The 21704-nt window shown below is 58.5% G+C and overlaps 1 protein-coding gene across 2 annotated transcripts in view; it reads left to right on the top strand.

Moving 5' to 3' along the window:
- Positions 1-19979, top strand: part of CDC42BPB (CDC42 binding protein kinase beta) — a 99202-nt gene extending 79223 nt beyond the window's left edge. The window contains exons 20-37 of one of the 2 annotated variants that reach the window (XM_070358024.1): positions 480-574; positions 2419-2498; positions 5484-5573; positions 5851-5928; positions 7077-7182; positions 7680-7816; positions 8340-8479; positions 9611-9692; positions 10798-11014; positions 11128-11190; positions 12114-12710; positions 15014-15111; positions 15187-15271; positions 15355-15472; positions 15547-15664; positions 16014-16119; positions 16213-16283; positions 18773-19979. In XM_070358024.1, coding sequence (XP_070214125.1) covers positions 480-574; positions 2419-2498; positions 5484-5573; positions 5851-5928; positions 7077-7182; positions 7680-7816; positions 8340-8479; positions 9611-9692; positions 10798-11014; positions 11128-11190; positions 12114-12710; positions 15014-15111; positions 15187-15271; positions 15355-15472; positions 15547-15664; positions 16014-16119; positions 16213-16283; positions 18773-18904 — 2413 coding nt within the window. In that variant the 3' untranslated portion in view covers positions 18905-19979. Of the gene's footprint in view, positions 1-479; positions 575-2418; positions 2499-5483; positions 5574-5850; positions 5929-7076; positions 7183-7679; positions 7817-8339; positions 8480-9610; positions 9693-10797; positions 11015-11127; positions 11191-12113; positions 12711-15013; positions 15112-15186; positions 15272-15354; positions 15473-15546; positions 15665-16013; positions 16120-16212; positions 16284-18772 lie in introns of those variants that run through there. The other variant, XR_011461580.1, reaches the window with a different exon arrangement.
- The last annotated feature ends 1725 nt before the right edge of the window (positions 19980-21704 follow it).

Below are 21704 nucleotides of genomic sequence, written 5' to 3'. Positions count from 1 at the left end.
CGAGGCTTGCTGCCTGCCTCCCCGCCGGGGTCCCCTGGGCCCGGTGCTGGCCCGTCCTCGACGCGCTGGGAGCAGAGGCCCCGCTGTGCGTGCAGTGGTGCGGCTCTTCGGTGCGGCCCACTGTTGTGCTCATTCCAGGGAAGACGCCTGGGGCCTGACAGCTGAGTGACTCAGCCGTGCGTCCTCAGAGGTGGGGCCGTCGGGGACTCCGTTAGGGCCTCATGAGATACACTTTGTAAACTGACTTTTTAAGTGAAGCTCGTGTATGATCCATGATGCAGTGAGCAGCAGCTGATGCTGAGAGTGGGCTTGAGTGTCTGTCCAGTGGGTCTGGGTGCTTTCCCAGACGCCTGGGAGAAGCAACCCCCCCAACACACACACACACCCCCTTCCTACCAACCTGCCTACTTTGACACTCTGAACCAGCACAGAGATGACCTGAGCTCAGGGCACTTAAAGCCTTTTATTTTGTATTTTAGCAAACTAAAGGATTCTGAAGCCAAAAATAGAGAACTACTAGAAGAAATGGAAATTTTGAAGAAGAAGATGGAAGAAAAGTTTAGAGCAGATACTGGTAAATTAGTATCATAAGCTTCTGAATTGTTTACATATAAACCTTTTTTAATGAAATGGTTTTATTTTAGATTTAATTTCTTTTAATTTTAATGGTTTTTAGTTCTATAAGGAAAACGCTTACCCTAATCCCAAAGCCCAAATTCTGAAATAGGGTATGTCCAAAGATGCCTTCCCAAAAAGGCAGCACAGTGTTCGGTGTATTCGTCCCTTTGTTCCATCTTGAAAATATAAAGCAGGTGCCTGTGTCTGTATCATTAGGCCTCACAGAGGCCTGGCCTGCCCTGACCTGTGCTCGGGCGAGGCCACGACCCTTGGCTGGCGGCCCGGGTCTTCATGCAGCCGGCTCGGCACAGTACCCGCTGGGAGTCCTGCTGCTCCAGTCCCCTGCGGCGGGGCGTGCCGCGTGCGTGCGACATTTGCTGCAGGGCTGCTGGTGGAGGGGGAGCGTGCGCACAATCAGGCTCAGCCGTGCCGGCTCTGGGTTCTGCTCCTGGGCTGTGGGTTTGTGTCCCCGGCACAGGGCAGGCGGGGGTCCCTGCCCTGCAGCCTCACCCACCAGGGGTGACCTCGCTTGGAGCGGGTGAGAAGTAGCACCACATTCACATTTCTTACGAGCAAGGTTGCGCATCTTTTCATGTGTTTGAGGGCAGTTTGTACCTCACTCTGTGGTTTATAGATTGGTATTTTCTACCCATTTGTAAAAGTTCAGACTGTGGCTTTTTCTTAATTCTTAGAAGCTGTTTATATGTTGAGGGCTAGAGTCTTTTGTTTGACAAAAGTTGCAAATAATCTTAGTTTGTCTTTTTGTCTTTTTCCTTGGCTTATTTTTTTTTATTTTATCTGTCCTTGGCTGTGCTGGGTCTTCGTTGCTGCGGGAGCCCCTGCGGTGGGCTCCTCATCGCTGTGGCCTCTCTCGCGGCAGAGCGCGGGTTCTAGGGCGTGTGGCCTCCCTCGCTGCGGTCCTTGGGCGCTAGAGCACAGAGCTCAGTAGTCGTGGCGCACAGGCCTAACTGCCCCTCGGCCAGTGGGGTCTTCCTGGGTCAGGGGTCACACCCGTGCGTCTCGCGTCTGCAGGCAGATTGTTTACCGCTGAGCCACCAGGGAAGCCCGATTTTTTTTTTTTTTTTGCCAAGCATTAGGTGTTTTTTTGTTATCGTTTTCATTTTGTTTTGCTATTTTAATTTTTATGTGTCAGATTTGTTAGTTTTTTTCCCTATTTTAAGTCATAGGGAAATATTCCCCAAATCCCCAGTTGTTCAAGTAATTCACCCATGTTTTCTTCAGATACTTCTGTGACTTCATTTTTAAAATTTAGATTACTGACCCATTGGGAAGTTACTGTGACATACAGTTTGAGGAGGACCCATTCTGTCTTTTTTTCTGAGACTTGTTAGCTGTCTGATACCAGTCATTAAAAAGTTCCTCTCGATGCCGACTTCAGATGTCAGTCTCACCGTAGATGAGATGAGTTGCCATGGGGGCTGAGGGCTGTTTCTGGGTTTCTACCTTGTTCATTGTCCACGGGCAGGACCCATGCTTCTAATTAGAACATGTGCTTCAGTGAATCTGCGTCAGTATTTGGTAGGTCTCCTCCCCTACCACCCCCTAATTTTTAGAGGGGTGGTAGGTAGTCTTCCTACCACCTTTTTGCCAGGTAGTCTTCCTTGGTTACTTCAGATGTCCAGCTCTGGGGCAAGTTTAATGGTATTTTTACTGTAATCGCATCAGATTTGTCAGTTCACTTACAGAGCATTGCTATCTTGATGATACTGATTCTTCCCATAAAGCTTAAGAAACAGTCTTAAATTTTGTACCTTGACAAGTCTCGTTTTATTCTTACAGGACTCAAACTTCCAGATTTTCAGGATTCTATTTTTGAGTATTTCAACACTGCACCTCTTGCACATGATCTGACATTTAGAGTAAGTATTTTTTTAAGTGACAAATGAATTTATGATAAATTAGAAATATTAATAGTTTAATTTGGTTTGGCTACCTGTGACCACACACGTACCAGTAAGTTAACATGTGCCAGTTTGAGACAGTTAAGGTACGTGAAGTGCACCCAGAGAAGTGTTCCCACTTCCTCAAATCACATGGGGTGAAGGAAGTGCTTGGCACCTTCAGGAAAGAGACCCCCGCCAGCCTCCGCCTGGGCAGTGAGTGTTTCAGACAGTTTTTAAAACACACATTCTCCCCCTGCAGCTGGTCACGTTACCCCTTCAGGGGCTTCTGTGTAGACTCGCCGATGGGTGGGGTGGGGGGTATGGAAGAACAGCCCGGCTCCGGGCCCCCTGTTGAGGTTCTGGTGGTGCAGCTCAGCGCCTCCGCTCGGGGTGACCGCGCCGGAGGCAGCCAGAGCCCCCGTGACGCGGGAAGCAGCTCCTGGGAGCGGCTGGGCCGGTCCTTCTCGGCCGCTGAGGCTCTTCACGGCACCCCTTGGAGGCGGGGCAGTCGGTCCTTCCTCCAAACTGCAGGGTGGACCCCTCCTGGCCACCCCTGAGACGAGCCAGTGAACATCGTGACGGCAGGTCTCACTAACGGGCCCCCGATGTGTTTGTCGTTGCTTTTGTTTCCTTTTTACCAGAACACTGTACACCTGCAGGAAGGCGGAAGGCAGCACGGTGAACACACACGTGCCTCCCGCCTGGCGATCTGCCCCTTGCTTTCTCCCTCTCTCTGTACACATGGAGCTTTTTGAGCACGAGCTTCGGGACCCCCAGACACCAAACTGCCCGGTGCTTCTTTGCTGAGGTCACTGAGCACAGGCCGCCCCCTCTGCCCAGGAGCCAGCGCCTCTCTGGTCTCCTTCCACCTGGAGTCGCGCCCCCCACCCCCTCTTTATAACCTGATATTTTTGTAGTGTCCAAACCGGTTGTCTTGTAGATTGTCCTCCACTTTTCCTCTCGATTAGACATGGGTTGGAAGTTTTGACGTGAACTCTATACCGGAGATGGTGTGTTCTTCCTGCGAGTGGAGGCCACTTGGCTCAGCACTGGGGATGCTAAGCTTCTTGGCCCTCAGGTGGAGGTGGTGTCTGCGGACCTGCCCCAGAGGGACTCAGGAGGCACCAGTGGTCATATGCAGGTTAGCGGACCACCGTGATCCTAGCCTAGACCAGTTGTTACAAAACCAAAGCAGATCTGTGTTGCTCTCAGCGTTCTGGGCACCCACCTATTTACATTCACCTGTCAAGAGGGGTTTTTATCGAATGTGTGATGCTGCCTTTTCCCTTAAGTCCTCAGTTTTTAAGAAGCAAATACATGTAACTGTTCACGCTGGCGGCTCTTCCAGACACAGGCTGCTGGTCAGCCCCGTGCCTCCTCCCAGCACTGCAGGGCCAGACACAGACTCCCGAGAGGCTGAGACTCGGGTTGTGGCCAGGATGGGGTGGCTTTTCTCTAGAGCTCGTGGACGGCGGCAGGCCACGGGCCAGGTGGCCTTTAGCGCGTCCCTTCTGTCACAGGGGGCGGCCGGAGGGGCAGGCTGTGCGTGATCTGAGACCCCGTCCCCTGTAGCCAGCACTCCTGCTGTTTTTCACGTTTAATTTTCGTCCCTCGCTAGCCCGTGACTTAAGTAGGAAGAACAGTTACTGATGAAAAACTCCTTGGTCAGAGTCGGGTGTGTTAGGAGGGTTTGCAGACCTGAGAATCTTCTGATAGAAGCTCCTGGTCTGCCTTCCCCGTGCGAAGCTGTGGTTTACACTAAAATGCTGGCCACAGCACTGAATCAGTAGGTTTTCCTGGAGGTTTATATCGGGTGGGAATGCTGGTTTTCGTTCCTCCCGTCTGTCACAAGCAAGGGCTCTGTCTCCTCCCGCATGTCCTCTCTGCCAGCCTCTTGGGAAGAAGTCAGTCACTGCCGGCGCGGGGCCCGTGCTCATCGCCTCCGAGTGCGGACCCCTCCCCATCCCGTCTGCACCCTTTCGGTTAATTGTCCGGCCAAATGAAACTAGCGGGGCTGTTCCTTGGCTGCAGTTAAATTACGAAATGTTCTTTTGCCCTTCGTTTGTCTAAAAATGCATTTATCTAAAAACTCATTTGTATACCTCGTTTATGGGGGAAAGTTGCTTATACCTGTGCCTAATGGATCTGGCCTTTCTCTGACGAGTGTGCTTAGGATTTACACACCACAGCACGTAGTCGTGCGTGTGTCTCTGTGTGCCCCCTGCCTTCCCTGTGAGTTTGGCTCCTTAGGCAGCAGCCTGGTTAGTTCGAGCCAGTGGAAAGTGTTTCTCTGATGTGGTTTGATGGGAGTTCAGTGTGGAACTACCTGCCCAGCTACCCTGGGTCACCTGTTGACAATGCTATGTAAATTGTGTGTGTTTGTAAAACACGGTTGCTGGTGACGAGGGAGTGTTCAAGTTGGGAGCACTCCTGAGGTTATCTGTAGGTGGTTTTAGAATGTGGCTTTAGCTTCAGCTTGTAAAAGTAATTTGAGAGTCTTGAATTCTTAGAACCAAGCATTGCTTCCCTGTGTCATGGAACTTAAAGGGAAATTCCTCCTTCTGGTCATAGGTCCACAGCCCTTTTCAATGTTAGAATTTATTCTCGGTCCCAGAAATGAGGTTCTGGAGCATGTGGCCACTTCAGCTTAGGGCTCCCGGATGTAGAGTGAGTCACGGCCTGCGAGCTCAGAGGGTGGGCGGACCAGGCTGCGGTTGGAGGGTGAGACCTCAGCGGTAACCCTCCCTCACAGTCGCCCCCACCCCAGGACGCTGAGGGCAGTGGTCTCGGGAAGGCAAGACAGTTGTGAGTGAGGTGGGGTCCGTGGTGGGACTGAGTCTGGGCTGGGACCCCAAGTCCCGAGTGAAACGCGCTTTTTAAATGAAGAACGTGCAGTTAGCCTCTGACTTCCACAGGATGAGTTCCCTTATCCCCACAGTGTTTCTCTGCCTTTGTTTTCAGACCAGCTCCACTAGTGAGCAAGAAACACAAGCTCCAAAGCCAGAGGCGTCCTTAGGGGTCTCTGTGGCCGCGGGCGCAGAGCAGCCGGAGGTGAGCATCGCCCCGTCGACCCCCGAGAGCCGGGCTCTGACCCCTCCCCATGTCTGCGCGCCTCGCAGACCCTCACAGGCGCTGCCCTGACAGCTTGTCCCTCTGAGGCAGCCTCGTTTGAGAATTCCCGTTGGGGCCTCAGCCTGCTGAGGGCGGCTCCACGGCTGTCCCGACAGCACAGTAGATTGAGACTGCAGAACGGTTCCTGCTCATCGGTGCTGCCGAGTGAGGCGTGCGCTGAGCTGGACGCTGCTCACCTGTCCCCGCTTATCCCCAGGACGTGGCCCGGGCCCCTCCGAGGCTGCCCGCTGTACCGCTGCCCAGCGCACAGACCCTCGCTCTGGCGGGACCAAAGGTAGGCCTGCTTGCTCTTCGCGGGGCGGCGGGGCTTTGTGTGAACACGCTGAGCCTAATGTTTGCGTTTACAGAGTAAGGTTTTGTTCTGAGTAGTGTGTTGAGCCATAAAGGGTCAGGACCCTGTGTTTTCTTAATTAAACCAGTGACACATGAGCGCATTTTAATTGGAAAATTTCAGAGTCTGGTCTCCCCGGTCCTCTTCCCTCTCCCCAGACCACGTCTCCCCGCCGGTAGTGTGCCGCTCTCCGTTACGTGTCGTTCAGTCCCTGCTTCACACATATTCCCATGTATCTGGTTGCACTTGGAGCCCTAGAGAACCACGTGGTTTTTGGGAGGCAATTTTCCCCCCACGTAAATGGAAAGCTGCTGAACATGCCGCTTCCTAACTTGTGCTCGTCAGTGTATCTTGGAGAGCTGAGCCCGACGTTGAGGGTGTGATGAGGCCCTAGGTTCCCAGCTGAGCAGGCATCTGGCCTCACATGCTGGGTGCTTTTCTTCTTTAACGTAGGCACGGCCTCTCTTAAGGCTGAAGCTGCAGACAGCCGTGCCTGCTAGAGACGGGGCTTGGTTTCACTTGAGTCTAGCCGACAGCCAGGCTGTGGGCTTGCAGCTCTCAGGGAGGCAGAGAGCAGACCGGGCTCTGGGTTTTGCGCTGCTTGAGCCCTCATTCTGAGAAACGGCTCCACGTCTTCTGTGCCCTGAAGGGCGCTGATCCCTCCTCCTTGCTGCCTTAAGCTTCACCAGCGCCGTGGTTCCCAGTGAGGAGTGTTGGGGTTTTCCAGACTCTTCCTGGGAGGAATGAACTGCAGTGGGGGGGCTGTGCACCCCAAAATGTGGCCCAGGCCAGCCCTGGAGCCCCTGCAGGCAAGGGGCTCGCGCCAGTGTGTTTTCAGCGGTGTCTCTGCGGCGCCCCGGCCCACCAGCCTCACTGGCGTGAGCAGAGAGGGTGCTCACTGTGGAAGGCGCATGTGGGCTCGTTCTCTGGGTCAGCCTCTCCGTGGATGGCACCCCTGGGAGCCATGTACCTCATGGTGAAAGCACGTGATTCAGCCTCTCGAGGTCGCGCCCTGGAGGTTGAAACGTTTGCTCACGAGCAGGTGGCCCCATCCCCACCTCCCTGTCTCACCCTCGACGTCCTTCCTACAGCCAAAGGCACACCAGCTGAGCATCAAGTCCTTCACCAGCCCCACGCAATGCAGCCACTGCACCTCCCTGATGGTGGGGCTGATCCGCCAGGGCTACGCCTGTGACGGTGAGTGCGCCCGCCCGCCGCGAGGGCCCGGGGTGAAGGGGTGGTGAAGGCCTGGAGCCCGGGGTGGCCCAACCGGGAGGGGGCACCGGAGGCTGAGCCGGGCCCAGCCAAGGCTGAAGCCCTGCTGCAGCGGACAGTGTGCTGCTCCGGGGTGGCCAGGGTGCCTGCTCGTCCTTGTTTGCTGTAAAATTAACGTCCACATCTGTTTTCCAAAGTAAGTGAAAGCAGAGTAAAAAGAGCTTTAAAATATTTCACTACCAAGTCATCTGGAGAAGCACCGCCGTGTGGCCTGTTCTTCCGGGTCTGTCGTTACTAGCATTTCACGCCTCCGAGTCGTGTGCCTGCCCTGTGCCAGGGCCAATGAGTGTGCAGAGAAGTTAATTGACACCCGTGTCCCCGAGTGTCTGTGGGAACTGTCCCTTTTGGGGGTGCCAGGCGTCCCCTGTGACCGCCGCTTCGGGGGCGTGGGTCTCACGGCGCCTCCCGTGCCTTTGCAGTGTGCTCGTTTGCCTGCCACGTGTCCTGCAGAGACCGCGCCCCCCAAGTGTGCCCCATCCCCCCCGAGCAGTCCAAGCGGCCTCTAGGTGTGGACGTGCAGAGAGGCATCGGAACAGCCTACAAGGGCTATGTGAAGGTAGGACGTGACCCACGGCCATGCTCAGGTGGGTGGCCAGCCTGCTGACCATAGCCACGCCCGGCTGCACTGGAAATCCATCCTTTTGCCCCATGTGCCGGTTCCGGGTGCCCTGTCCTCCTGGGTCCTTCGGACCCCGCAGAAACACTCATCCAAGGCCTCTTGTCCCACCTCCTGGGCTGATGGGCTTTAAGCCCAGTGCCATCTGAAGGGGCTGCGCCGGGCCCAGCACTCCATGACATGCCACGTGTCACAGCACGCCACGTCTGCTATGAGCACGCCCATGCACTGAGCCACCCACCTTGTCTCCTGCAACCCCTTCGATGATGGGGGGCTCCTCCCCAGCAGCGTCCCGAGCTTTCCTGGGCCCAGACGCAGCTCTGCTCCCAGCCTCAGCCGGCCAAGCAGCAGCGGGGGAGGACCTTGGCACGGCAGCCGCCTCCAAGAAGTCTCCCGGGCCTGCCTTTCCACTGCCTGCGGCTGGCGCCCTGGCCCTGGGGAACACGGTCACTTTGATCTGCAGATCCCCAAACCAACCGGGGTGAAGAAGGGGTGGCAGCGAGCCTTCGCGGTGGTCTGTGACTGCAGGCTCTTCCTGTACGACCTGCCCGAGGGCAAGTCCGCCCAGCCCGGCGTCCTGGCCAGCCAAGTCCTGGACCTCAGGTCAGTGTGTGCGGCCCGCCCTTGTCCTGGGCCTGTCACCTGACCTGCGCATCTTACAGCGGGGGTTCACTGCTTGGTCGCTTTAACCTTGTTCCTTCCTTCACATCCTTAGTCGTCGTGCCACTCTGAAACAGGGGCCCGCTAGAAACCTTCCTGCTGTGGATGTTTTTGCCCTGAAAGATGTGCCAAGTAGGCATCTAATGAGAAAATTATGCACCCCGGAACAGAGAGAATCCAGCCCAGGCAGCGCGCAGCTGGGGTGGCCTGTGTGCTCTGCCTCTGGGAGCCCTGACTCCCTGGGGCCGCCACTCCAACTCAGCGGCGCCTCTCGTAACCCCCTCGTGCCTCGTCAGCTCCCTCCTGCCATCAGCACAGGAAAGCGCGGAGCCCCCATTAACACCTCAGTCCCTGGAATGGGCAGAATAGCAGCACTCTGAGGCCTGGGGCTGTGGGAAGGCTAAGCCAGTTAAGAAACAGGGCGAGCTTAGCTTGGAGCTTGGGGGTGCAGCTGCCACGGCGGCCACATCCCCCACGTGGAGAGCCTGCCCCTGTGCCACCTGCCCCAGCCACCTGCTGTGCCACCTGCCCTGCAGCTGCCTCGGCAGCATTGGTACCTGGGGGCCCGTGGGGCAGGGGTGACCGGGGGCACCTGCGGTTTGGAAACGTCCCCAGGTGGTCCTGCCCATCCCCCCCACACGCACACACACGCGTGTGCACACACACACACACGCACACAGATGTGCCCAGCCCAGCCGTGCTGAGGATGCACTGGGCGTCCCGGGCATCTGCTGCTCACAGCCCAGGGTCGAGAGTGGCTGGGATTCCCCGGCTGCCACAGCAGACTTCATTCCCCTGTTTACGGCCAAGCAGAGGACACAGCAAAGACGTGGTGTGTGCCTGCCGAGCGGCCTGGCACGGCCAGAGCAGTGTGGCTTGGGGAGGGGTCAAGTCCCCGACGCCCCCCACCATCGAAGTGTGTGTAGGAGTCTCACCCTTTGTAGGCTGGCTTTGTCAGTATCAGTGTTTCATATCCGGGTGGAGGCAGGGAGGTTTTCCCAGAGGTGTCCTCTCTCATCGTGGTCCCATGGGTGGAGGACAGGCCCTGTGTTCTGAACGTGTTATTTCTTACAGAGATGAAGAGTTCTCTGTGAGCTCCGTCCTGGCTTCAGACGTCATACATGCCTCACGCCGAGATATTCCATGTATATTCAGGGTACGTTTTCTTCCTGGTTTTTCAACGTGTTTCATTAATCATTAAAGAAGTGCATGTGGCTAAAATGAAAGGGTAACGTTACTGAGCATTTCCTAGTGTGGTAGCAAGGGGCCCACATGAAGGGACCTCCTGTTTCTCTAGACTGCTGGCCTCGGCTCATCCAGCCACAAGCCCCCCAGTGCCAGGCCTTCCAGCTCCATCCTCATCTGCAGTCTGTCCTGGCCCCTCCGTCCAGGGCACTGGACACTGAAGTGCCTCACGGGTTGGCTGTAGGGAAACGGGCCCTTCAGCCTCCCTCCCAGGACTCACTGGCCATTAACCTGAGCAAAGCAGGAAAGAAATCAGTAGATGCTGCTGTCAGCAGTCTTGTTGGCAGAGGTGGGGCGCACCCTGCTGGGCTGGTGGTGGGTGCTGTGGCTTCAGGAAGCTTCCAGAAGACTGAGTTCCCCCTCCACTGGGAATTTTCACAGCTACAGTAAAATCTGGTTGACCACAAAACCAAGACCACGGGTCATTTTCTGTTAAATCGCGTCTCTATTCAGAACCTGCCTCTGTATGTGGTACAGAGAGTCGCCATCACTGTGCCCGGATGATTCTGTGGCAGTGAGGGTCGCTCGCGGTGCCTGGTGTTTGGGGAGCCCCCAGGGAGGTGGGTGTGTGAGAGTCCCTTGTCCCTGGATGTTGTTTTGTGTTGTTTTTCCCCTTTCTTTTTGTCTTTTTTCTTCGCTTTGGCTGCACCGTACAGCTTTTGGGATCTCAGTTTCCTGACCTGGGGTTGAACCTGGGCCCTTGGCAGTGAGAGTGTGGCATCCTGACCACTGGACTGCCAGGGAACTCCCACTCTAGCTGGACGCATTCTGAGAGTGGGTTTCCTGGCTGTGACGAGCAGTTAGAGCGAACAGTTAGCCGGTTTTGGTGAGAGTGGAGTGCCCTGCACTCAGAGATCAGGCTGCGCACGGCCCCTGCGGGCGGCTGGACCGGATCCCAGCGGCCCCCAGAGGGAGCGCTCCAGGCAGTGGCCTTGTGCTGGCCCCTCTAGGCTGCCTGGCACTGGCTCCGTGTGCCGTTGTCTTATGAATCGTTTGTCTTGTTTTCTGTCCTGAAGGTGACGGCCTCTCTCTTAGGTGCCCCTTCTAAGACCAGCTCGCTGCTCATCCTGACGGAGAACGAAAATGAGAAGCGGAAATGGGTGGGGATCTTGGAGGGCCTGCAGGCCATCCTCCAGAAGAACCGCCTGCAGAGCCAGGCGGTGCACGTGCCCCAGGAGGCCTACGACAGCTCGCTGCCCCTCATCAAGGCCGTGCTCACGGCCGCCATCCTGGGTGCGTGTCCCACGCTGCGGTGCCCACGCAGGGGGCCAGGGCGGGTGGGCAGCGTGGGGACTCGTAGTTACTCCGGAGACAGAGGATCGTGACTTCCGTTGCGTCGTTCACAGACGGGGACCGGATCGCCATTGGCCTCGAGGAAGGGCTCTACGTCATAGAGGTGACCCGGGATGGTGAGTGTGTGGCACTTGGGCCGTCCACTCTGTGCCGCAGGCAGGGGTCAGCGGTGGGGACGCGTGGGCATTAAGGTGGGTTCCCTGGATGGCGGAGTTCGGTCTCCGCATCAGAGAGCTTCACAGAGAAGGTGATTGGCCAGCGGCTGAGGAGAGGAATAGGCCACAAATGAGACCGACGGTGGACAGCTGTCTGGCGCTTGTCCACCTGCCCCAGGGCCCGCCTGGTCCAGTGAGATGCCGAGAGCGGTCTTGAGAGTCCTCCTGGGAAGAACGGGGCGAGGGGAGACGGGTCCTTAATTCCCAGGCACACGGAGGTCTTATCAGACAAAATGCTCCTTCCTTCGCTTCACATTTTGACTTTTCATTCCTCCCAGAAGAAGAAGCAGGAGTATCCCCAAGTCTGCCCGGGCCTGGCTCCAGGGATCTCCCTGGTGAACAGGGGGCTTCCCTGAGAGGGCAGTGGCCCCTTCCCCGGGAGCCTGGGGTGTCGGCACTCCTGCCCCAGGGAAGAGTGGGGAGCATGTGTGGCTCTGGGGTGGTGGCTGCTCTTGCGGAGCTGTTCCCCATCAGGATCCAGACCCAGGGCTCTGACTGAAACCCCAGTGGAGGTCCTGACCCAGGGAGGGTGTCGAGGGTCCTGGGTTGGTCTGGGGTCCCCAGGAGGAGGTGGCTGCATCCTCTGAGTATATCTAAGGGTCCAGTGAAGCTGGTGACAGCCCTTTGTTTTCCAGATGCAGGGTCTTGGGTTCAGGGATGAGGGGAATCCAGGGTGCACCCTCAGAGCCTCCCTGCACTCAGCACCTCCCAGCCAGGGGTCTGGGCCAGGGGTACAAGAAAGACGAGACAGCAGGGCGTGAACCGGGAGGCCTTCCGGGGGGCGTCCGCAGAACCCTGGCCTCATGCTCCCGCCCCGTCCACAGTGATCGTCCGTGTGGCTGACTACAAGAAGGTGTACCAGATCGAGCTCGCCCCCAAAGAGAGAGTCGCCGTCCTCCTCTGCGGCCGGAACCACCACGTCCACCTCTGTCCGTGGTCCTCCTTCGATGGGGCCGAGAGCAACATGGACATCAAGCTTCCGGAGACAAAAGGCTGCCAGCTCATAGCGACTGGGACGCTGAAGAAGAGCGGCCCCACCTGCCTGTTTGTGGCAGTGAAGCGGCTGGTCCTTTGCTATGAGATCCAGAGAACTAAGCCTTTGCACAGGAAGCTCAGCGAGCTTGTGGCCCCTGGCAATGTGCAGTGGATGGCCGCAGTCAAGGACAGGCTCTGTGTTGGCTACCCTTCCGGGTTCTCTCTGTTGAGCACCCAGGGAGATGGGCAGGCTCTAAACCTGGTAAATCCCAATGACCCCTCGCTTACGTTCCTCTCACAACAGTCTTTTGATGCCCTTTGTGCTGTGGAGCTCAAAAGTGAGGAGTACCTGCTTTGCTTCAGCCACATGGGACTGTACGTGGACCCACAAGGTCGGAGGTCACGCGCTCAGGAGCTCATGTGGCCTGCGGCGCCCGTTGCCTGTAGTATGTATATGTTTTCTGTTGCCATACCCCGTCGCCGCTGCCGCCCCGCCGGTCAGCACGTGTCCTCTCTGCCTTGGTCTGTCCTCCTGCCCCTCAGCCGAGTGCTCAGGGTGGGCGGCAGGAGAGGCGGACTCCCCAGCTTGCTGCGGAGGACAGGGTGGGCCTGGGCCATTCCCTGGCCGGTCAGCGGGGCTTGCCCACCCCTCCCTTGGGGGGCCCTCAGCTGAGGAGCCAAGCAGCCGGCTGGCCTCGCCAGGGGGAAAGCAAGGCGAATGGGAGAAGGACCTGCGTTGTTTCACTTTTTAAAAGACATTCTTGATGACGTGTAAACTTTACACAGTCATGACAATAAGCTAAAGGTTTCCTTGGGCAGAAAGTACACGGCCCTGACCTCTGGGCCGGGGTCCTCTCGGGACAGACGCCGTGCTGCAGGCAGGAGCCACTCTGGGTGGTCAACCGAGTGTCCTTCTGCCAGGATGATGGCGCCGGCCACTGGAGTCTGTGCTCCACGCCCTGCTGGCCTGCCGTCTGCTCTTGTGTCAAAAAGCCTGACCTCAGATCCCACCCACTCAATACAGGGCGTAGCAGGTGGTCTGCGTGGTCACCCGCGGGTCACACGTCTATTTCAAGCTGGCAGGGTAGGAGGAGGTGTTCCGTTTTTCCCTGATTCCCTAGAAGTACTTCTTGGGTCTGCCTTGTCGCTGGCGTCACCAAACTGGCAGAACACCCACGGGCACTGGGACCAGGAGCCGGGGGCCAAGGGGAGCTGGCTCTTTCTCGGCCTTGTTCGCCTTTGGCCGGGGCCCGGGCATGATGCGGGCAGCTGTGGCCTCAGCATCTCCCCTCCTGGTCTCCCCCGCCGTGCCCCCTTGTCCTTGTGGGTGGCCAGTGCAAGAATGGGCTCGTGGCCACCTGGTAACTCCAGCAGGATACAGGTCGCTGGGAGCCACGCATTCTGATCTCGGCCGTGAGGTTGCTGCATTCTCTTCCGAGTCCAGCCCTCTCCCCTCCTCTGTGCTCGGTTCATCTGTGCACAGTACAGACTCCAGCCAGTTCTAGAGCTGCAGGACTCATTCAGGAGCTCTCAGGGTGGAGACCTAGCCCTGCTTCCTGCTCATCACGAGCCCCACGTGAGCACGCGCATGTCCTCACACACAGACACCACCCCACCCCGGTCACAGGAGCCCCATCCTTCCGGGAGCCACACAGGGCAGTGACCTGCCCACCAACAGCAGGGGCCTTCCTGCTGATTGAACTGGTTACTTTTTTTTTAACTGGGCAGCTGAGTGTATCAGTCTGTCAGTAAACTGTCTGCAGATGGAGCCCCACGTGCTCCGGTGTGAGGGGAGCGGCCCCCGGAGCCCCCGCGTGGGCGAGGTCTCTGAGGTCTCTCAGGGCCCTCTGGCCATCTTCGTCAGGTGTGGCACTCAGCAGGCCTCACGGTTTGTCTGAAATGTCACCACCAGGACGGTTTGGCGACTAGTTTAGCGTCTTTTGTTTCCTAAACCCTGTTGTATTTTGTTGTGCTCCAAAGAACAGGTGTGATCAGGCGGCCCGTTTGGAATCTAATATCAACATAGCAGAAGCTTTTTAGAAATTCAGTTAAGTGTGATGTGGCGAGGAGTGACTTTCAGCCCTGGGACGTAGGAGGACAGGAACCTAGGCTGAGCCAGAGCCCCCTGCCTGCTTGGCATGACAGCTGCGCCCTCCAGGATGCTCTCTGGGCCGGCTCACGTCTGCCCCGCTGTCCTAGCAGTGGGAAAGTCCCCATGGACCGCAGGTGCCGCGGGCCAGCAGGCCTCCGTCTCCTAGTCCTGCCCCAGGAGGGTTTTCCATCCAGACCTGTGGGGGGAGAGTGATTGTCATCGTGTATGTTCAGACCGACTGTAGGAGGGCGGCCTGCAGACAGCTTCAGGGAAGGCCAGCACCTCACTCAGAGCACAGCGATAGTTTGGGGGAGATTTTAACTGTTTACTCAGAAGTCTGACTCCTGGAATCTCAAAGGAGTTGTTTGCCTTAAGGAAAAAACGTTAGGTCCCTGTCTGGATTTGCGATGCATTCAGCCTGAACAGTAATAAGCTTTTGCTGGAACTGTATAATAAGCAAGCTAAATGAAAAATGAAGTTTTGAGTAGGTCGTCGTCAGTGCTCAATGTGCGGTGGTATTTAACGCTGTCAGATGTCAGGAGCGGAGGTTCCCTCCGCAGTGGGGGCCCCGGGGCCTGGGCCAAGGCACGCCCGTGCGGGTTGGTGGCCTCTGGCACCGGGCGGCCCGGGCTCACCCCTCTGCTCCGTGTGCGCCAGGTTGCAGCCCCACGCACGTCACGGTGTATAGCGAGTACGGCGTGGACGTCTTCGACGTGCGCACCATGGAGTGGGTGCAGACGGTCGGCTTGCGCAGGGTAAGGCTCGGGGTGCGTGCACGGTGCCCGCCGCCCACGCAGGGCAGCCACCTACCCATCTGGTTCCCAACACAGATCCGGCCCCTGAACTTGGAAGGCAGCCTCAACCTCCTCAACTGCGAGCCTCCCCGCCTGATCTATTTCAAGAGCAAGGCCTCGGGTGAGCCCTTCTTGCAGAGGATGGAGGGGGTGGGGGGTGCTTCCCAGGAGTCAGCAGCCGTGCGACCCTTCCCTGGCCCGCAGGAACCGTGCTCAACGTGCCCGACACCTCGGACAACAGCCGGAAGCAGATGCTGCGGACCCGGAGCAAGAGGCGCTTCGTCTTCAAGGTCCCGGAGGAGGAGCGGCTGCAGCAGCGGCGGTAGGAGCCGCGGGAGTGGGACGGGGCCGTGGGGGGTGGGGGTGGGACGGGGCCTCATGCCCCTCCCTCCGCAGAGAGATGCTGAGAGACCCGGAGCTGCGGTCCAAGATGATCTCCAACCCCACCAACTTCAACCACGTGGCCCACATGGGCCCGGGCGACGGCATGCAGGTGCTCATGGATCTGCCTCTGGTGAGCCCCGGCCGCCCCGCCACACCCCTCCCCACGGCTCCCTAAGGGTTTGCGGCCTTCACCGCTTCTTACGGTGTCCTGAGGAAATCGCTGTCAGAAATGACAGCTGGAACAGCGCAGTAAGGGCAGGTGGCGTACTGCCCTCACTCACCGCCAGTTCTTAGCCCACAGCTGGCCCAAAGCAGCTGTCCAGAGGGCTTTCCCAGCCTGTTTCCCCACGGAGGCCCAGGGCCTCCGCCTGCTGGTGCTGCAGGCTCCACACGTGGCCTGCACGCTCTGCCCGGGGCCTGGCTGCCCGCCTCCGGCAGCCGGTGCGTGCTCCCGAGCTGACGCACTGCTCTCTGCGCAGAGCGCCGTGCCCCCCGCCCAGGAGGAGAGGCCGGGCCCTGCCCCCGCCAGCCTGTCCCGCCCACCTCCGCCCAGGAACAAGCCCTACGTCTCGTGGCCCTCGTCAGGTAGGGGCCCAGAGGGGGACCTGGAAACGGGGCTGGGCTTGCGGTTCTGCTCTCAACTGTTTCCCCAGGGTGATGGCCGTCTTTGTTTTGTAGGGGGATCTGAACCCGGAGTGGCTGTGCCGCTAAGGAGTATGTCTGACCCTGACCAGGACTTTGACAAAGAGGTGAGGTTCGCCTGGCGAAGGCGGAGGCCTGGGGTCTGAGGCTCTGTCTGCCCTGGAGTGGCCACCTCGGGCCTCCGTGGTCCCCAGCCCCCCAGAACCGCCTTCTCTGGACTGCTCAGGCTGCACCCAGAGGGGAGGACACGGGCTCCGCTGCCGTGAGTCTTTCGGGAGAAAGATGAGAGTTCTCCCCTCCTCGTCGTGGCCTCAGGAGACCAAGGCCGCCTCCAGGCCCGGCTGCCCCGTGGCTTGGCCCCCTGGCCTAGCTGAGGAGGGTGCAGCCAAGGGCCCCTGAGGTGCTGGGGCCCATCTCTCCTCCCGGGCACTGACTGGGTGGGCGTCCGCGTGCTTGGAGCATGCAGGGAGGCTGCTCCCGTCTAGACTTTTCTGGGTGGTCTTGCACATACGGCTGGAACGCCAGAAGGCGCACAGGTGGCCTGTGTGTCTTGCCCTCTCTCCTCCTCCGACAGCCCCGTGGGATCGGAGTGTGGAGGGTCAACACAGTGCTGTCGGGCGGTCCCACTGCAGACGGCAGTGTCCTCAGTCCCCCTGTGTGGTGGGGGAGGAGAGCAGGAGGCAGGGTGGCCTGAGGGCTGGGCCCTGGCGGCACTTCCGTGACAGGAGGCCAGGGGTGCAGGGCTGCTGAGCTGACGGTAGAAATAGGGCTCCGCTGCATGAGTCCCTCACCTTCCTGGCACGCCCGGAACTCGGGGTGTGTGGGGCGGCCGCTCGCTCCTCCAGGTCCAGCTCTGCACCCTTCACCTGGCTGCTCTTGAGGGACTGTGTCCTCCTCCTTGTTCACAGAAACTCTTCATGGATTGTGGGTATTACCTGTTGCAAGTACTTTTCCCAGTATCACTGACATCTTAATTTTGTCTTTAATTGTAAAGGTGCTGTCATGTAGAAATTTAACACATAGAAATGTTTAGTTCTTATACAGTCTAGTCTGTCTTTTTCAATTAAGGTAGGTTCTCTTTTACTCTGAGAACTTGGCAGGCTTTTCCTTCGTCCCTGTGTGGTGAAAGTGTCTGAGGGAGTGAGAGTGTGTAAGTGTGTCTTCGCGTGTGTGGTGAGGATCTGCGCCGCCTTCTCTCTAGAGCACGTGGCACCACTTACTTCCCTCTGTCTTGTGGGGTTACCCTTTAGTAAATTCTTCTGTTTACATGTTTCTATTCCCGGAGCCTCTGCTGCAGCACCTGTAACCTGAGAGCTAGCACAACGCACCTGTTCATCCCCCATTTTCAGGAGTTGCTCAGCTTCTCATTCAGCTTTATTTACTGGTGGCTGCCCGGCTTTCTCTAGCTACAGTGCGCGGGGGCGGCTCTCCAGTCGCGCACAGGCTTCTCATCGCGGTGGCTTCTGCTGTGGAGCATGGGCTTAGTTGGCCCGTGGCGTGTGAGATCTTTGTTTCCCAACCAGGCATCGAACGCATGTCCCCTGAATTGGCGGGCGAGCTCTTAGCCTCTGGACCGCCAGGGATGTACCAGTAGTACATTTTGAAGTAGTAAGTTTGGGAAGTGTGAGTCCTCCAGCTTTTTCTTACGCAGTTTTCTTTTGACTTTTCTGGGTCCTCTGCAATTCTATGTGAATTTGAGGGTTGGCTTTTCCAGTTCTATGCCTCCCCCAAAAAGTCCTTTAGGGTTTTGGTAAGGACTGCATTGAATCTGTAGGTTGGTCACGTGGGAAATGTCGCCATCTTAACAGTAGTCTTCTGAGCCATGAACACGGGGTGCCTTTGCTTTACTCACGGGGTCTTTTTAAAAGGTTTTCAGCAGCGTTTATAGTCTCAGTATACAGATCTTTCACCTCTGGTTAAACTTATTCTTAGATATATTTTCTCCTTTTGGATGCTATTGTAAATGGAATTGTTTTCTTAGTTTCCTTTTCAGATTCCATAGAAGCAGAACTGATCTTTGTGTTGACCTTGCATCCTGCAGCTTTACTGAACTCGTTAAGGTCTTTAGCGTTTATATCCCTACAGAGTCTGGTCAGCCGTGAGCAGAGATGCTTTTCCTTCTACCGTCCCTCGTGGACGCCGTCTTTACTTGCCCGGTGGCTGGACCTTGTAGCCGGTATTGAGCAGCATGACGGCAGCAGCCTGGCCTCGCTCCTGCTCTGAATGGGAGCTTTGCCTCTCGCCACAGGGCGTGCAGTAGAGGGCTGCTCCCTGACGCCTCTGTCCTGTGGAGAAAGTCCCTCTCTATCCCCTGTGCTTTTACCATGGAAGAGCCTTACGTCTGTGGCCTTGGACCACTTGGCTGCCACACCGCCTGGTTTCCTCACGGCAGGTTGCTCCTTTTTGTGACAGTTGCACGAGTCGTCGGTGGTGGTGGGCCTTGGTCTGTGATCTCTCCTGCAGGGGCCACATGAAAAGTCTGGAGAGGGTGTGTCCTCGTATCTCGGAAGGAGACAGCGGGGCCGCCCCTGCCCAGGCAGCTGCACTCACAGGCCCAGGCGACGGTTCTCACGCTGGCCCCGTTCTGTCTTCACAGCCTGATTCAGATTCCACCAAACATTCGACTCCATCCAACAGCTCCAACCCCAGCGGCCCGCCGAGCCCCAACTCCCCCCACAGGAGCCAGCTGCCCCTCGAGAGCCTGGAGCAGCCGTCCCGCGACGCCTGAAGCCACCGGCTCCCGCCACAGGGCCGGGGCCCAGGCGGCCCCCAGCGCCAGTGCCAAGACTGGGCTGAGCCTCCAGTGTCGTCCCAGGAAGCGTGGAGTCGACGTGTAGATATGGAGATGAAGAAAATGCTTTATTATAATAGTGACCAGTTCCGTGCTGCACTGTCTGGCGGTAGACCAGATCACCCTCTGCGCGGCTGTGAGGCAACGCAGCTCCGTTTGCACATGAAGGACGCCCCCGGCCTCTCCCGCCCACCCAGGGCCAGCCGCGCGCCCCGCGGCCTCAGGCAGCTCAGGACAGCCTCAGTGCCGCGTCCGGCCCGTTCCCTGAAACTGTTTCCTAGGCGCTTAGGAGCATCGTAGGAAGTTGTGTATCATTCCCAGTGTCACTAGAGTCTTGAAGACAGGAAACGTGGAGGTGAGGTTGTGGCCTTTTTGTTCATTTAGCCCGTACATAGTCAAGAGGCGGAAGTCCTCCTGCCGACCTTGTAGCCGTGGACAGAGGCCTCTGGAGTCAGTCCATTCCCAGTCACAGCCACACGTGTCACCAGTCTCTACTACTGTGAAGTCAGCTGTGCTCTGTCCTGCTCGCTTCCACCGCTCAGCCTCCTGCCCTGAAACCAGTGGGTGGCGGGTAGCTGGGCCCTGTGCCCACGGGCCGAGAGGCCGCGCCCGGGGGCGCCCCGCCCCGCATGGAGCCCCATGATTCGTGCCCTCTACTGGATGGTGTAGACACCGCCACACTCCACCCCGCGCGCTTCTGCCTCCCCTCCCAGCGCCAGGGCCCGGGGCGGCCTCTGAAAGCTCGCCGTGAGCCACCGGCAGGCTTCCCTCTGCCCTCTGCCAGCCGACGTCCTCGTGACACTGTGGAAGACGCGCATTTTCCATGAGTCGGCACTGAGCAACATGGGCACCACAGCCTGCCTGCCCCCCGGGCCTTCCGCTGGGGCTGGCACCTGCTGGGGGTTCTGGTTTTTACTTTTTTAATGTAAGTCTGAGTCTTTGTAATTATTGAATTGTGAGAACATTTTTGAACAATTTACCTGTCAATAAAGCAGAAGACGGCAGTTTTAAAGTTCTGGGTGGTTTGTCTCAATGGCATGTGCAGTCAGCTGGTGCCTAGTACCCCAGCACTGGAAGGCCCACCCTGTGCTGGAAAGAACCCTCTTGCCTTGGAGCGGCAGGGGACGGAGTCCATGTGGCAGGAGCCGGCCTCCAGGGCTGGGACCTCTCGCCTGTGCAGATCCCAGGGGGCCTCCGGGGATGCCCTGCGTGGTGTGTAGGCAGGGTTGGGGTGGGCTTCTGGCTGGAGGGAGGGGGCTGTCTGGCCAGTGTCCCTGCTAGGCTTCAGAGAGAGAAAACAGGATGGGCCGACCACCCCCTGGAGGGGGTGCTCATGGGGAGGCAGGGGTGGGTACATGGCACTGGGCGGGGGTCTGGGGCCCAGGAGCCTGTGGCTGGCTGGGTACACTGTTTGCTCTGACCCGCAGTCAGCTCTTGGTGACACTCGGGCAGGGGGCGCTGAGGATGGACAGGACGCAGAGAGCTGGTGCGCCGTCCCTGGGGAGCGGTGTCCCGGGCCCCCTGCAGCTCTGCCAGTCAGCTCGGCCAGCGGGCCCGCCACCGCCCCCGCTGGGGCAGAGGCACCACGAGCTGCCTCCCCCGTCCCCACACAAGGCACAGGCAGATGCCCCCGAGGCAACGTCCAGCACCTGGAAAACCAGACGCAAGTGCAGGCCACAGCGGCAGGCGGTGGGCAGCCAGGCAGCCGGGTCAGAGGGCACGGTGCATTGCCCCCACCCTGCCCCACCCACCCGGACATCTGCCCCACAGGAGCACCTGTTATCGGCCTGAAACACAGGTGCTCAAGTGTGAGCCGTCTTTAAATGAAATACTAGCTATTGTAAGTAACCACCGCCCACAATGTGGGCGAGCTTCAAAAGGTACTGGCCACAGAGCACAGAGCCACGGGAGCTTAAGAGCGAATTCACCGTCAGAAGGTCACGGGTGGTCACCCTCGGGGTGGGGGGGGGGCGGGCAGGTGTGCCCAATGTTGGTCACACAGGTGTCTCCCTGACAGTTCAAGCTGGCACGCATCCGTACACACACACACACACCCACACCCCACCATCCATCCCACGCCGGTCTGTCATTACCTACCAAGTCAGAGTGGCTCAGCTCTCACCCACCGCGGACCTCACAGCCGCCCACAGGAGCGGGGCACGGGCCAGGCCTGGCCTCTGACACCAAAGAGCCCCCACCCAGCAGGACACACACCAGCGCACCAACGCCTGTGACCACGGTGAGCGGGCAGCTCTGCCCCCGCCCGCAGAGGGGACAGATCCACTGTGCTGCTGGGCCAGCCTGCTGGGCAGGCCAGTGCCCAGCCCGTTGGAAGTCCAGGCCAAACTGTCTGGCCCCAGCACAGCCCATGCAACCTGGGCCTGAGCAGCTGGCAGCCGGCTCTGCCACCCTCTTCGGTTCTGCTCCCGACTCCCCCCCCACACGCCCCCAGTAAGGGCTTCTTCCTGGGCTCCTCCGGGACACAGCAGGCCCGTCCTAGTTCTGGGAACACCTTCTCAGGCCGGAACCTTGGGCCGCCCCAGCCGACAGGCAGCACCCAGGACTGCCCTGGGTGGCTAGGCGTCAGCGGGCATGGGCTCTGAGGACCACCCCTCACCATTTGACCTGGCCCTCCCAGCTCCGACCAGGCAGGGCCAGACGGGCGCGGGACAGGCGCGGGGAGTCCACGCTGACAGCAGGTGCAAGAAATCGCTTTATTTGGCCAGGACACCCCCAT

Source organism: Bos mutus, chromosome 21, assembly GCF_027580195.1.
Source record: "Bos mutus isolate GX-2022 chromosome 21, NWIPB_WYAK_1.1, whole genome shotgun sequence".
In the NCBI taxonomy this organism is placed as follows: Eukaryota; Metazoa; Chordata; class Mammalia; order Artiodactyla; family Bovidae; genus Bos; species Bos mutus.
The sequence above is the reverse complement of the archived record's forward strand: the minus strand, read 5'-3'. Positions and strand labels throughout refer to the sequence as shown.